Here is a 14,335-nt window from a genome sequence, read left to right on the forward strand (position 1 = left end):
TGGCACTGTCCTGTCCCTGTCCCTCAGTGCCACTCTGGGCTGCTGAGGCTCGTTGGTCCCTGCCAGCCCCACTGCACTGGAGCATCCCCTGGGGCAGGAGCTGCCCTGGATGGGGCAGAGGGAGGAGGGTCCTGGCAGCTGGGGCAGAACCACAGAACTGGGAATGTCCTGGCCTGGGAGGGACCCACAGGATCATGGATCCAGCTCCTGCCTGCTCAGACACCCCAAATCCCACCTGGGCATCCCTGGCTGTCCAAACCCTCCTGGAGCTGCTCTGGCAGCCTCAGGGCTGTGCCCATTCCCTGGGGATCTGGGCAGTGCCAGCACCCTCTGGGGATGAACCTGTCCCAAAATCCACCCTAAACCCCCCTGGCCCAGCTGAGAGTGGAGACCCTGCCCTGCCCTGGGGTCTGGGGCTGCTCCAGCCCAGCCTGGCTCTGGTGTGCAGTGCTCCCAACCCTGTTTGATCCCAGATCCCCCTGCAGGGACACAGAGCAGGGCTAACAGATCCCAGTGCAGGGACACAGGGCAGGGCTAACAGATCCCAGAGCAGGGACACAGGGCAGGGCTAACAGATCCCAGTGCAGGAACACAGAGCAGGTATGGCGGGACACAGGGCAGGGCTAACAGATCCCAGAAACAGGGCTAACAGATCCCAGTACAGGGACACAGACACTAACAGATCCAGAACAGGGCTAACAGATCCCAGTGCAGGGACACAGAGCAGGGCTAACAGATCCCAGTGCAGGGACACAGGGCAGGGCTAACAGATCCCAGAGCAGGGACACAGGGCAGGGCTAACAGATCCCAGTGCAGGGACACAGGGCAGGGCTAACAGATCCCAGAACAGGGCTAACAGATCCCAGTGCAGGGACACAGGGCAGGGCTAACAGATCCCAGAGCAGGGACACAGGGCAGGGCTAACAGATCCCAGTGCAGGGACACAGAGCAGGGCTAACAGATCCCAGAACAGGGCATAACAGATCCCAGTGCAGGGACACAGAGCAGGGCTAACAGATCCCAGAACAGGGCTAACAGATCCCAGTGCAGGGACACAGGGCAGGGCTAACAGATCCCAGGCAGGGCTAACAGATTCCAGTGCAGGGACACAGAGCAGGGCTAACAGATCCCAGAGCAGGGACACAGGGCAGCGGCAGGGAACAGGCAGGGCTAACAGATCCCAGTGCAGGGACACAGGGCAGGGCTAACAGATCCCAGTGCAGGGACACAGGGCAGGGCTAACAGATCCCAGTGCAGGGACATGAACAGGGCCAGCTGGAGCTGCGCCCCTTGGGTGCTGCTCAAGGAAGGGGTTTGTGTTCCATGCTAGAGCAGCTCCTTTAGTGGGGGATCAAACTGCATTTACAGGGCTGCCTTAGAGGGGAGGTGGGCAGAAAAGCGCTTTGCTGGAAAATAAAGGGATTAAAGAGATGCAGCAGTGAGATAGCCCCCAATGGACAGAGACACAAAGAACATCTTCCAATTTGCCTTTTCTTCTGCAGCTCCCTCTAGGTCTTTGTTTGCTCTGCTGCTTTTTGGGAGGCTTCATTAAGTTCTTTCCTCTTGTTTTTTTCATGCCTGAAACACCTGTAAAACAGATTGTCCGGAGTTCCTCTCTGGCAGCCTATGATTTATTAAGTATTATTTTGTGCCGCTGATTTTGATGTTTTCCACCCACATACCAATCACCCGTGGGTTATAAGCTTTGTGCTCAGCACCTCAGAGAGATTTCCTGTCCAAACCCAGAAATGGCACAGCAGGCAGGGATTTGGGGGATCCAGTGCTATCCATGAGCTGGACTGAGGGAGATGTGACATCCCAGTGACATCCCAGATGATCCCAGCAGGGAATGCCTGAGGCTGCTCTCTCCCGCGGGGATGGCACCACTGTTCAATTAATCCATGAGAGGATGGCACCATTGTTCAATTAATCCACCCTGAAAGTGCAGGGTTAGTAAAGGGAAGGCCTGAGTGGGAAAGTGGCACATTTAGATGGGATATTGGGGATATGGGAAGGGATTCCTGGCTGGGATGGGATTCCCAGAGCAGCTGTGGCTGCCCCTGGATCCCTGCAGTGCTCAAGGCCAGGCTGGACAGTGGGAGGTATCCCTGCCATGGCATGGGTGGGAATGGGTGGGATTTGGGGTCCCTCCCAACCCAAACCATCCTGGGATTCAGTGAAAAGCTCAAAAGAGACCCTGTGCTCCATCCAGAACTGAATTCTTACCCCCATCTCCTGTGTTTGCATGTGCAATTTATGGAAATGTGCGTGTCAGGATGGCAGTGAGTCCAGATGCTGCTAAGTCATGGAGAAAAGCTGGAATACATCAGCCTGCAACTTGCTGAGCCCAGTGGTTGCTCCAGTCGTGTCTCTCAAATGTTTCTGCACGGCAGAGAAGGTTCTGACAGGAGGAGCCATTATGAAACCACTCCATTAATCTGGGGAGAGGGAGGGCTGCTGCGCTGAATAAATTAGAAAAATTAAATAATCCAGAGTGTCGAAAGCCCATCTTAATTATTTAAAGTACAAGTAACACTGTCTGGCTTGTTACTGCGTTGGTAAAACACTCGGAGGGTGCATATACAGAAAAGAATATATTTGAATATCGCTGATATCTGTTCTTCTGAGCACAAAACACATCTCAGAAAACCTGCTCTCTTACCTGGAATTTTTTATCTTAACACCCTGGAAAGCAATTTCACTAACAAAAGATGGCATTAGGATGCCAAATTAAAAGCTGATGAAAACAGGGAAAATAAAAGATCTTTTTTTTTCCTTGACATTTACAATTAATGCCACAGAAATGTTGGTTTAATCAGACAATATGGGGGCTCACAAAGGTGAAATTGGAAGTTTCCAGCCCTGAATGCTCATGTAAAAGTTAATAAATTCAGCTCGTAATCATTATGCACATGCTAGTTATAATAATTTACTGTCCATACCAAATCTTTATAAGCATTGTAATTAAATATAAAATGCACATTAGAATTATAATGAGTAATTAGGGCAACATAACTAATGTGCCTAAAAGTCCCGAAGCTCATTAAAATGTTAAAAGAGGAAACCTGCTGGAGCTGGAGCTGGAGCATTCCCTGTGCCCGGGAATGCCATGGGTCTAACTCTTCCTTTAGGCACTTGGAAGCATCATGGAGATAGTTGGGATGGGGAGCAGGTCCAGCAGGTCTTTGGGCTGGTTTTGAGCAGAACCTCCGGGGTTAAGTTTGGGTTTCCATGCGAAGGTATTGGGGAGATGCAGAGTGAGAACCAGGGACTGGTTTGGGTTGGGAGAGACCCTAAAGCCCATCTCACCCCACCCTTGATTATGACCCGTGGAGCAAATTGCCAGCTTTGTATGAAGACCTGAAGGCCACAGAAGTTTAGGCAGTGTAATAATAAAATTATCACTGGGTGAAAAAGTAGATTTTGGGGTTTTTGGAATAAGAGTTTTGGGGACAAGATGGAGGGACTTGGGGATGTCCAGCCTTTCTTCTTCTTCTTCTCTACCTCCATCTGCTGCTGTGATGCTGGCACTTTGGGATTGCTTTAGAGTAGAAGCTCACTGTTTAACATAGGTGATAGGTATTGGAAAATTTATAATTATAAATATGTTATACATAGTTTGTAGTATAAAGATATAACACTGCTCCGGGGGCAGGCAGAGTGCCTGGAACTGTCCTGCTGGACTGACCTCGGCAGGGCAGGAGAAATATTTTTATAGATAAGATACATTAAACAACTCTGAGACTGAGATCTGAAGAGCTCCGACTCATCTCCGAACGTGCGGGCCAAACAGAGACTGTGCACGTGTCCAGGAGCTGCAGCAAACTGCAACCTCCCGAGACCCCGCCACCCTTCTGCCCAGCCCCTGCTGTGGGACGCACAGATCTGTGCTTTTGGGGACAGTAAATGTGAGGTGGCCAGGGCCAGCTGTCCCTGTGTCCCAGGGGACAGACGTGCAGGACATGGGGAGCGCTCCCGCGTGGCTCCAGCCCCCCCCCAAAAGCCTTTCCCAGCAAGGCACTCACAGCCCGCGGGGAAATTGCTACCGAGCAGTTCCTGTAACTCGTTTCCAAGGCAGGAATTAGGCTTTGTTTGAAGTGCCCTGCTCGGCAGGGATGAGCCACGGGAGGGGATTGAACAAGGAGCCACTGTGGGGACAGAAACCTCCGGATCTGAGTCACAGGAGCCAGCGCTGCCGACAGACGCAGATAATCGCATTTTCCCTCTATCATTTTATCTAACTGTTATTTAGCAGACCCAGAGATGACAAATGCATTTTAAATTATTCGTTTTACGCCAGGTTTTCTTGTTAAGATCCCTGTTAGGTTTTATTGCGGTGTCTCGCTCGGCCGTTGATTTGTCTGGATAACGCTGCCCTGGGAGCTGTGGGGGGCTGGCACCCCTTCCCTCCTCCTGCAGCCTCCCTCAGCCTCCCCCTCCCAGCCTCTCTCCCTCCTCCTGCTGCCCATTTTGAGCCAAGGTGTTATTTCCTCGCTGGTGTTTATTGCTGTTGGTGCTGGGCTGCTCAGCAGGAATCCCTCCCCTCGCACCTGCCATGGGGAAGCTCAAGTGGGATTTGAGGGAGGGCTGGAGCTGGAGTCTCACAGGTCCCACTCCTCCCTTCGGCCTCAGCTTCTCTTTAACCACATTTCTGCTCCCTGGTGTTGTCGCTCCCCGTTGCAGGGCAGCCCTGGGCAGCGTGAGCAGCAGGTCTGGGGTGTGGGATCTCACCTGCAGCTGCTCAGGCTTCCAGGGCTGATGGATTTCTGGCTCCTTAATTAGTGCTCCAGGAGCACAGCTGCATCCCACAGTTTGTCTTTAGAGTACAAGCCATAAAATAAGCTGACAGTGATAAATCCAGGAGATGGTGGCTCCAACAATCTCCGCTTTGTGTTTCCGTGCCTGTACTAACCAGGGATTTCCTGGAGCAGGGAACATTGATTTCCATTCTTGTTCTGAACAAACAGGAGCTGAAATCCTCCTCAAAGGGAGATCTGAGAAAATTTCCTCCTCAGAAGTTTTCCAGTAGTTTCCAAGCCAGCAGCAGAGCCTGGAATTGTTATTTGGAGCTGGGATGCAGCTGGCATCCCCATCCCAGCTGCCCATGAAGCAGCAGTAAGCTGCAGGGTATTATGCACCAGCTCATCCTGAAACACATTGTCAGGGATGTTCTGCCTTTGTGTAAAACAGCCAGCCAAGCAAGACAAAAATATCCCCAAAACAGCAGGGAGAAGGTGAGCAGGCCCAGGGGGAAGCAGCAAGGTGGTGCCTCTTAGGAACAGGGGCTTGGGACGTGACTCAGGCCTTCACTCATTTCTTACTTGCTCTTCCAGTGGTCACATCCTTGACACAGCCTGGGGGAAGGAGTGGGAATGTTTCACGTGTCCCTGTTGTTTTTATGGAGTCACAAAAACAATCTGTATTTTTTCTTATGCAGATTATGAAGGAGTCACGCAAATTGCTTATACGTGTATTGTCCCTTTCAATCATTGATGTTTCCGGGTGAAAGCTAACGGATTTATGGATTGGTGCTGTAATCATTGGATGAGGAAGCTGGAGGCAAGGGCTGAGTGTGCCTGTCTGAGAGGCTGACTGAGGGAGGATGGCAGAGGGAGCAGCAGCTCTGCTTTAGCCCCAGGTGAAACTCCCTCTCCCAGTTTAGCTAAAATCAGGGGTTGTGCTGAGCGCTGTGTTTGCTGTGCCTGGCCATGGCAGCTGTGCCCCCAGCACATTCCCTTCCTGCAGAGTGGGACAGAGCCCTGCTGGGAGGGGGCACTGGCTGTCACTGCCCTGCAGGCTCGCAGGAAACATCCCCACCTGTGCCATTGACCACTGCCCAGGGACTGGCAAAGGCACGGCTTGCCCTGGATTTGGGCACGTGGGGCTGTGCAGAGCTGGGTGTGGGGCACTGCCAGGGTAAAGCACACAAAGAAAATCCCTCAGAAGGGTCTGGGATGATCCACACAGGATTTGGCAATGCAGAAGGCAGTGCAAAGGACAGGGATGCAGAGATAAGGCTGCACAAGGGCTTAGCAGCGCTCAGTCGTTGAGTGTTTCAGATTTACAAAGCGATTTGGTGGGGTAACAAATCCGTTTACTGTAATTACAGCAAAGCTCAGCTACAGAGCTGAGATAGCTGCACCGATCCATAATCAATCCACACTCAGGGAAAACCCGGTGTGCACCTGTTTCCAGGTGTGGAAATAGCCTCTCAAAAATTCCCTGTGCTTCAGTGAGGAGGTGGGGATGGGTGGGGGTCACTCAGCGCTGCTGCTCTGGGGCTGAAGGTGCTTCCTGTGGCCACCACCAAGCTCCATCCTGGCCACAGCCCAAGCCAGCACCTCCCGGGCTTCTTCCCAGCTTTTCTGAGAGCTGCTGGCAGGGCCAGGCTCGGCTGGGGTGGTCCCAGGACCCTTCAGCACTCGGGTGGTTCAGCCAGGGCTCCTGAGGAGCTCCTGGATCCGGGCTGGGGGAGCAGCACCACACAATGTGAGGGGAGCAGAGCGAGGCACGCAGAGCTCCACGGGCCCATAAACACCTTAAAGCAACATCTGGAGAGCTGCTCGGGAAAAAATAAACAGATTTTTATTTATAAGTTATGTGGTTTGGTTTTTACAGCGTTTTGATGATGCACATAAATTATTGTTTAAAACCAGAGAACGTAAAAAGTTCCGGGAGGAGGCAGTTGTTGCCTTTGATAATCTCTTTCCTGAGGAATTTGCTGTGTTTTATTTTCAGCTGGCGGTCCCTTCTGCTGGCAACTGGAAAACCTGACAATTGCTTTTCATCTTTATTTGTGTCTGTAGTTCTAAGCTCAAAAAGTTTATTACTATTTACAGTGTTTACTATTTAAAAAGACAAAATGCACTTACTGAAGCAACTCCACACGTGGTGGAATGATGGGAAAGTCACTTTTCTCTGATATTTGTGATTGGCTCATCGTTTTGGAGGTTTACTCCTTTAGTCTGAGATCTCAGAGGTTTGGGGGTGTGTGCAGCTGATGCAGGAGATCAGGGACCTGCCACACCCTCGCAGTGACAGGGTCCCCCAGTGCCGGGGGCTCCTGCGCCTTTCCCAGTGCTCAGGATTTAAACACTGATCGCTAATTAAAGAGTGCCGCTGGCCGTGGGCTGTGTTGGGGGACTGAAAAGCAGCTTTTTGCAGGACTGCATTGTGTCTCTCTGCGTCTCAGCTGGGTTTCCACACCGGGCACACGGAGTGTGCAGTGTGGAATGTGCAGTGTGGGATGTGCAGTGTGCACCAGTGCAGGATGTGCAGTGTGGGATGTGCAGAGTGGCATGTGCAGCGTGGCATGTGCAGCGTGGGATGTGCAGTGTGGGATGTGCAGAGCGGGATGTGCAGAGTGGGATGTGCAGCGTGGGATGTGCAGAGCGGGATGTGCAGTGTGGGATGTGCAGTGTGGGATGTGCAGTGTGGGATGTGCAGTGTGCATCAGTGCAGGTTGTGCACTGTGGGATGTGCACTGTGGGATGTGCACTGTGGGATGTGCAGAGTGGGATGTGCACTGTGGGATGTGCACTGTGGGATGTGCAGTGTGGGATGTGCAGTGCGGGTTCCCACACCAGGCACATACAGCAGGCTGTGCACTGTGGGATGTGCAGAGTGGGATGTGCAGTGTGGGATGTGCAGTGTGCATCAGTGCAGGTTGTGCACTGTGGGATGTGCAGTGTGGGATGTGCAGTGTGGGATGTGCAGTGTGGGTTCCCACACCAGGCACACGCAGCAGGATGTGCAGTGTGGGATGTGCAGTGTGGGATGTGCAGTGTGGGTTCCCACACCAGGCACACACAGCAGGATGTGCAGTGTGGGATGTGCAGTGTGGGATGTGCAGTGTGGGATGTGCAGTGTGGGTTCCCACACCAGGCACACACAGCAGGCTGTGCAGTGTGGGATGTGCAGAGTGGGATGTGCAGTGTGCACCAGTGCAGGATGTGCACTGTGGGATGTGCAGTGTGGGATGTGCAGTGTGCATCAGTGCAGGTTGTGCACTGTGGGATGTGCAGTGTGGGATGTGCAGTGTGGGATGTGCAGTGTGGGATGTGCAGTGTGCACCAGTGCAGGATGTGCAGTGTGGGATGTGCAGTGTGGGTTCCCACACGCAGGCACACACAGCAGGATGTGCAGTGTGGGATGTGCACTGTGGGTTCCCACACCAGGCACACACAGCAGGATGTGCAGTGTGGGATGTGCAGTGTGGGATGTGCAGTGTGGGATGTGCAGTGTGGGTTCCCACACCAGGCACACACAGCAGGATGTGCAGCGTGGGATGTGCAGAGCGGGATGTGCAGTGTGGGATGTGCAGTGTGGGATGTGCAGTGTGGGATGTGCAGTGTGCACCAGTGCAGGTTGTGCAGTGTGGGATGCGCACTGTGGGATGTGCAGTGTGGGTTCCCACACCAGGCACACACAGCAGGCTGTGCAGTGTGGGATGTGCAGAGTGGGATGTGCAGTGTGCACCAGTGCAGGATGTGCACTGTGGGATGTGCAGTGTGGGATGTGCAGTGTGCATCAGTGCAGGTTGTGCACTGTGGGATGTGCAGTGTGGGATGTGCAGTGTGGGATGTGCAGTGTGCACCAGTGCAGGATGTGCAGTGTGGGATGTGCAGTGTGGGTTCCCACACCAGGCACACACAGCAGGATGTGCAGTGTGGGATGTGCACTGTGGGTTCCCACACCAGGCACACACAGCAGGATGTGCAGTGTGGATGTGCAGTGTGGGATGTGCAGTGTGGGATGTGCAGTGTGGGATGTGCAGTGTGGGTTCCCACACCAGGCACACACAGCAGGATGTGCAGCGTGGGATGTGCAGAGCGGGACGTGCAGTGTGGGATGTGCAGTGTGGGATGTGCAGTGTGGGATGTGCAGTGTGCACCAGTGCAGGTTGTGCAGTGTGGGATGCGCACTGTGGGATGTGCACTGTGGGTTCCCACACCAGGCACACACAGCAGGATGTGCAGTGTGGGATGTTTTCCCTCTCTGGATGGAAACGTGCCTCAAGCTGGAGCAAAGCCCCTGGAGGGGCCGAGAGGAGCAGCGGCGTTGGGTGACCTGCCTATCCAGATGCCAATGTCCGTTTATTTCACAATTCTTATTTTTCAGTTGTCCCCACAATTCAGGAACTTAAATCCAGCGGTGTGGTGCTTGGAGGGAACGGCCTGATCCGGTGCGAAGGTGCAGGAGTGCCTGCCCCGCTCTTTGAGTGGTACAGAGGAGAGAGGAAGTAAGTAGCCCCTGCTCGCCCACCCTCATGTGCCAGGGCTGCTGCCAGCCTGGGGCTGCCCCGGGGTGCCCATTCCAGCAGCTTCCCGGCCCCAGCAGCGGTGCTTGGAGCTGCTGGAGCTGCCCCGTGGCTCCTGTTGTGGCAGAGGGGAAATGGCAACAGCCTGACATCCAAAGGAGCCGCAGGAGCTCCAGCCTTTGAAGGGTGACAGCCAGAAAAGCACTGGGAAAAGCTGCAGAGAGGATTTCTGTTTAATTTGTCTTCCTCACCTTTGAGGGCAAGGCTTTGAGGCAGAGTGAGGGGTGCCCTGGTTGTGCTCCCTGGGGTGAGCCCTGCAGGTCGCTGCAGCCAAGGGGTCAGGGGAGCACTGAACCCTCAAACCTGGCCTGTGTTCTGGGTTTGTGTGGGCCCTTCTGGGTCAGCAACAGCATCTCTGCAGAGCCCCTTTGTTCCCAAGGCAGCTCATTAAACAGGGAGGTGGTTTGCTTTCCAGCAGGACATTTTACAGCTCTGGGCCTTTGCAGGAGCTCATTTCTCTTGGGCTCACACCCTGCTGCAGAGGCAGGTGGATATTGTCCCTTGGAGCTGGCAAGCTTCGGGAATTTCCCAGCCTCCAAGTGCTGGGTTTGTCAGCTCGAACATCCCATTAAACCTGGGAGCTGGCAGGAGAATATTAATGACCCTTTTTCACAGAAAGCCATCTGTCAGCTCCTTCCTCAGCTGCTCCCCTCCTGCAGCACGAGCTGCTGTCCTCCTCCCTCTGCTGAGCCATGGCATCCCACCATGTCCTGAAGCTTCTCTTCAGCTGATCTTTCCTGTAAGGACAGGAGTGTTTCCCTGTGCTGGTGAGATCCATCTGCACCCCATTTCCACGGCTGCTCGTGGCTGTGTTGTGCTGTGCCCATCCCGGGGCCATTGCAGCACAAACGCCCCTTCTGAGGGAATATTTCAGAGCAGGTTTTGGCACTCCGGGTTCAATTAGCAGCTCCCAGCATGCTGATCACCTTTCTGTGTGTAGCTCTGCCCAAACTCCTCCCTGCTGAGCACGTCCAGTGCCATGGCAGCAGCAGGAGAGGCCAAGCAGGGCATTTCAGGACACCCAGGCTGTGCTTGTGCTCCTGTGCTGGTGGGAGTTTCACCCCAGCAGGAAAAGCTCTGTGCTGCTGGCTCTTGCTGCTCAAACCCTGGGCTCAACCTAGTGCTCCATCCTTTCAGGAGCTGGGCTCTGGTGATCCTCGGGGGTCCCTTCCAGCTCAGGGCATCCTGTGAGCTCTTGCTGGGGATCTCTGAGCCCCATCCCTTGCAGGAAAGGGGAAAATACCCAGAGGTGGTTTCTTTTGCTGGTTTTGGATCCAATGTCTCCCCTCTGCCTCTGGATGATGGGTGGCCAGCTCAGGGTGAGCACTGGCCAGCTCAGGATGGACCTTGGCTAGCTCAGCATGAGCCATGGCCAGCTGAGGCCCTGCTTTGGTGCAGAGCTGGGAAGGCTCAGCTCTCTCCCAGGAGCATCTCCATTACCCTGCAGATAATCTGCAGTTGTGCTCCACGGCTGAATTTGCTCCCTGCTGGATTCTCGGCTAACACAATAGAGAGGATCCCATTTTTGTCAGATACTCTTGGGCTGGGACTCCTCTTTCTTAGAAATCTGGATGCATTGTTCAATAAATTAGCAGTGGGAGTTAGCCCTGCAATCATAAGTGTGTGTGCAGTGTCTGAAACAAGGCTTTTGGGGGTGGAAATTGCATTGTTGTTACTGAGATTGATGTGAATCCAAAAGCACCATTCCTGGGCTCCAGGGATCACCTCATCATAAAATACCCATTAAAGCTAAACACAGAGGCAGTAACAGACTGCACTGAGTTACAGTTATTGCTCTTTGAGGCAGGGAGGGCTGATTCTGCTAATCACTGACTTCCCAGGAGCTCTGTTCAGTAAATTCCCACAGGTGCTGGTGCACAGGGTGGGGAGAGCTGGAGAAAATTTGGGGAGAAGTTAATAAATCATCTCAAAATTGTCCTAGAAACATCACATGGTTGGGTTGGAGGGGATCTTGATGTTTATGCCATTCCAGCCCCCTGCCATGGGCAGGGGCACCTTCCTCTATGCCAGGGAGCTCCAAGGGGGCTCCAGGGCCACTTCCAGGGATGGGTGTCAGAAGTGTGTGTGGCTTTGGAGGTTGTTGGGGATCCCCTGTGCAGAGCACAATGGCTTCACTGTGCCAGCTGTGAGCCCAGTCTGCTCCCAGGCTGTGTGCTGGGCTTGCAGAAATTAGAGCTCAGACATTAAACAGCCACAGGGAAGAAGCCCAGAAGTCACCCAAATGAAATATTAAAGTATTAATTCCCTTTCCCTTCTCAAAGCAAACAAGACTTACATTTGAAATGACAAAGCTCATTATCATGGCTTCATCAATTACAGCACGGCGCAGGTATTCTGGGATGGCAGCAGAGCAGGGCCTGGGGCTGGCACTGGGGGAGCTGGGGATGCCAGGGATCCATCCTGGGATGAGGAGGGGCTGGCTCTGCCCTGGGTGAGGGGCACAGAGCAGAGGGAAGGGGCGTGCAGGGCAGCTGCACACATCCAGAGTGCTGTTGTGCACACTCAGAACACTGTTGTACACACACAGAGAGCTGTTATACACACACAGAGTGATATTGTGCACCCCAGAACGCTGTTGTACACACCCAGAACACTGCTGTACACACACAGAGAGCTGTTGTGAACCCAGATCACTGTTGTACACACACAGAATGCTGCTGTACACACAAAGAGTGCTGCTGTGCACTCCCAGAGTGCTGTTGTACACACACAGAGAGCTGTTATACACACCCAGTGCTATTGTGCACACTCAGAACACTGTTGTACACACACAGAGTGCTGTTGTGCACACTCAGAGTGCTGTTGTATACACACAGAGTGCTGTTGTGCACCCAGATCACTGTTGTACACACACAGAGTGCTGCTGTACACACACAGAGAGCTGTTGTGCACCCCAGAGTGCTGTTGTGCACACTCAGATCACTGTTGTACACACACAGTGCTGTTGTGCACCCCCAGAGTGCTGTTGTACACACCCAGAACACTGCTGTACACACACAGAGAGCTGTTGTACACACCCAGAACACTGTTGTGCACGCTCAGAACACTGCTGTACACACACCCAGAGTGCTGTTGTGCACACCCAGAACACTGTTTTGCACCTCAGAATGCTGTTGTACACCCCCAGAACACTGTTGTACACCCCTCAGGATGCTGTTGCAGCCTGGCAGTCACTGGGTGAGGCCCAGCAATAAATGATTATATAATAAACGCTTATATAATAAACGATTACACAATAAATGATAACTGTGAGCTCAGTGCTGAGCGTGGCCGAGCCATACACAGAGCACAGAATTCCCCAGGAGCAGTTCCTGCTCCTCCAGCTGCACACGGACACCCCTGGGCAGCCCTGGCCAGCCCCTGCTCTGGGAACTGTGTGCTCATCCATCTCCATCCCTGCCCAGCCCCGTGTGCTCCAGGGTTCCAGCCCTGGCCAGCCCCTGCTCTGGGAACTGTGTGCTCATCCATCTGCATCCCTGCCCAGCCCTGTTTGCTCCAGGGTTCCAGCCCTGGGCCCCCAGTGCCAGCCCCGTGCCAGCAGGGCTGCAGGGAAGGGATGTGGGGACAGTGACAGGGGAAGGGCCCCAGCTGGCACCCCTGGGCAGCCTGAGGGGCACCAGGTCACAGCAGGCAGGCACTCTCACCTGTTTGGAGGCAGATGTCACCTGGGACAGGGCATGGTGACAGCAAAGACCCCGACACTCCGTTGTTTCTGGGGGAAAAAGGAGGTGAACCTTACAGCTGAAATGGAGATGGGGCAGCTCACACTCTGGCTATGGGCCAAAGGTGGGGATCTGGCTTGGAAACAGCTGGGGCAGACCACAGGATCCCAGACTGGGCTGGGTGGGAGAGGACCCTAAACCCCCCCAGTGCCCCCCCTGCCATGGCAGGGACACCTCCCACCATCCCAGGCTGCTCCAGCCCCAGTGTCCAGCCTGGCCTGGGATCCAGGGGCACCCTGGATGCTGCTCTGGGCACCTGTGCATGGGAACAGCACAGCAGGGGCGTTTGGGAGTGAAGGACTCTTCTGGAATTTTCTGCAGCAGAGGCAGGAAGCACAGGGACAGCCATTGGTGGGGTTAGAGGAGAACATCCACATGCAAAGGCTGAAGGGACAAATTTCCACCTGGCACACAAGTTTTCTCTTTCTGGACCAAAGGTGACTCTTCCAAGAGCAGCGTTCACCCCAACGCAGGCGCTGCAATCCCATTTTTCTGTGTTTTCATGCCCATGGGGTGTGACACGTCCTCTCCCCAGCCCTGGGCTGGAAGGGCAGGCTCCTTTACAGCAACACAACCTGCCCAGGGAGGAGAAATCCCTGTCTGAGCAGCACCTGCAGGGCTCTGATGGCAGGAGAGGCACTCCCATAGCAATGAGCAGTGTTCAGTCCACAACCTGCACAAGTGCAATTAGTGACACATTTGCCAAGGTTTTCAGACAGAACGGTGGAAGATGGCACTAATTCCCAGGATATATGATTATATCCTTCAATATAGCAGAGAAAAATTGCATTCCTAATCCAAAGCTCTGCTCCTTATGGGAAATGGAAGGAATTATGAGTAATAACTGTGGCGAGTTTTTAATAACACGGTTCCCCTTCTCGTCTCCTTGTTTGATCAGACGTGTTTTGCCTAGGACAACATCATTAACTTGGTTCTCCTGCTTTGTCCTGGTGCCCAGCAATGCTCCTGGCATGGCTTTGGGAGCAGTGTCCACACACCTGCATTTTCCCTGTGAATTTGGGGTGGGAAGCTCAAAGCTGGGTGAGAAGAGTCCTGATTTGGCTTTTTTCTCTGCTTCATTACCTGATCCTGCCCAGGCTGCTGCCTCAGCAGCGCTGCTGGAGCATTTTGTCCCTAATTGCAAGGCTCATTTGCAGCTGTAGAGCCCCATAAACAAAACCACGGTCACAATCCTGGCTCCTAATCCTCCCCTGCCACCAGCCAGAGCTGTGAAAGCGCACAACAAACTCCAGAGCCTGAAAAGACCCCCTTG

General features: G+C 53.7%; 1 protein-coding gene across 5 annotated transcripts in view; it reads left to right on the top strand.

Moving 5' to 3' along the window:
* NEGR1 (neuronal growth regulator 1) overlaps positions 1-14,335 on the top strand; it is a 171,975-nt gene that overhangs the window by 119,051 nt on the left and 38,589 nt on the right. For 4 of the 5 annotated variants that reach the window (XM_030953651.1, XM_030953652.1, XM_030953653.1 and 1 more), the window contains exon 5: positions 9,121-9,241. The exons of the other annotated variant lie outside the window; for it this stretch is intronic. In XM_030953651.1, coding sequence (XP_030809511.1) covers positions 9,121-9,241 — 121 coding nt within the window. The remainder of the gene's footprint in view (positions 1-9,120; positions 9,242-14,335) is intronic. 5 annotated transcript variants of the gene reach the window in all.

The sequence above is a fragment of the Camarhynchus parvulus genome, chromosome 8, assembly GCF_901933205.1.
Source record: "Camarhynchus parvulus chromosome 8, STF_HiC, whole genome shotgun sequence".
NCBI lineage: Eukaryota > Metazoa > Chordata > Aves > Passeriformes > Thraupidae > Camarhynchus > Camarhynchus parvulus.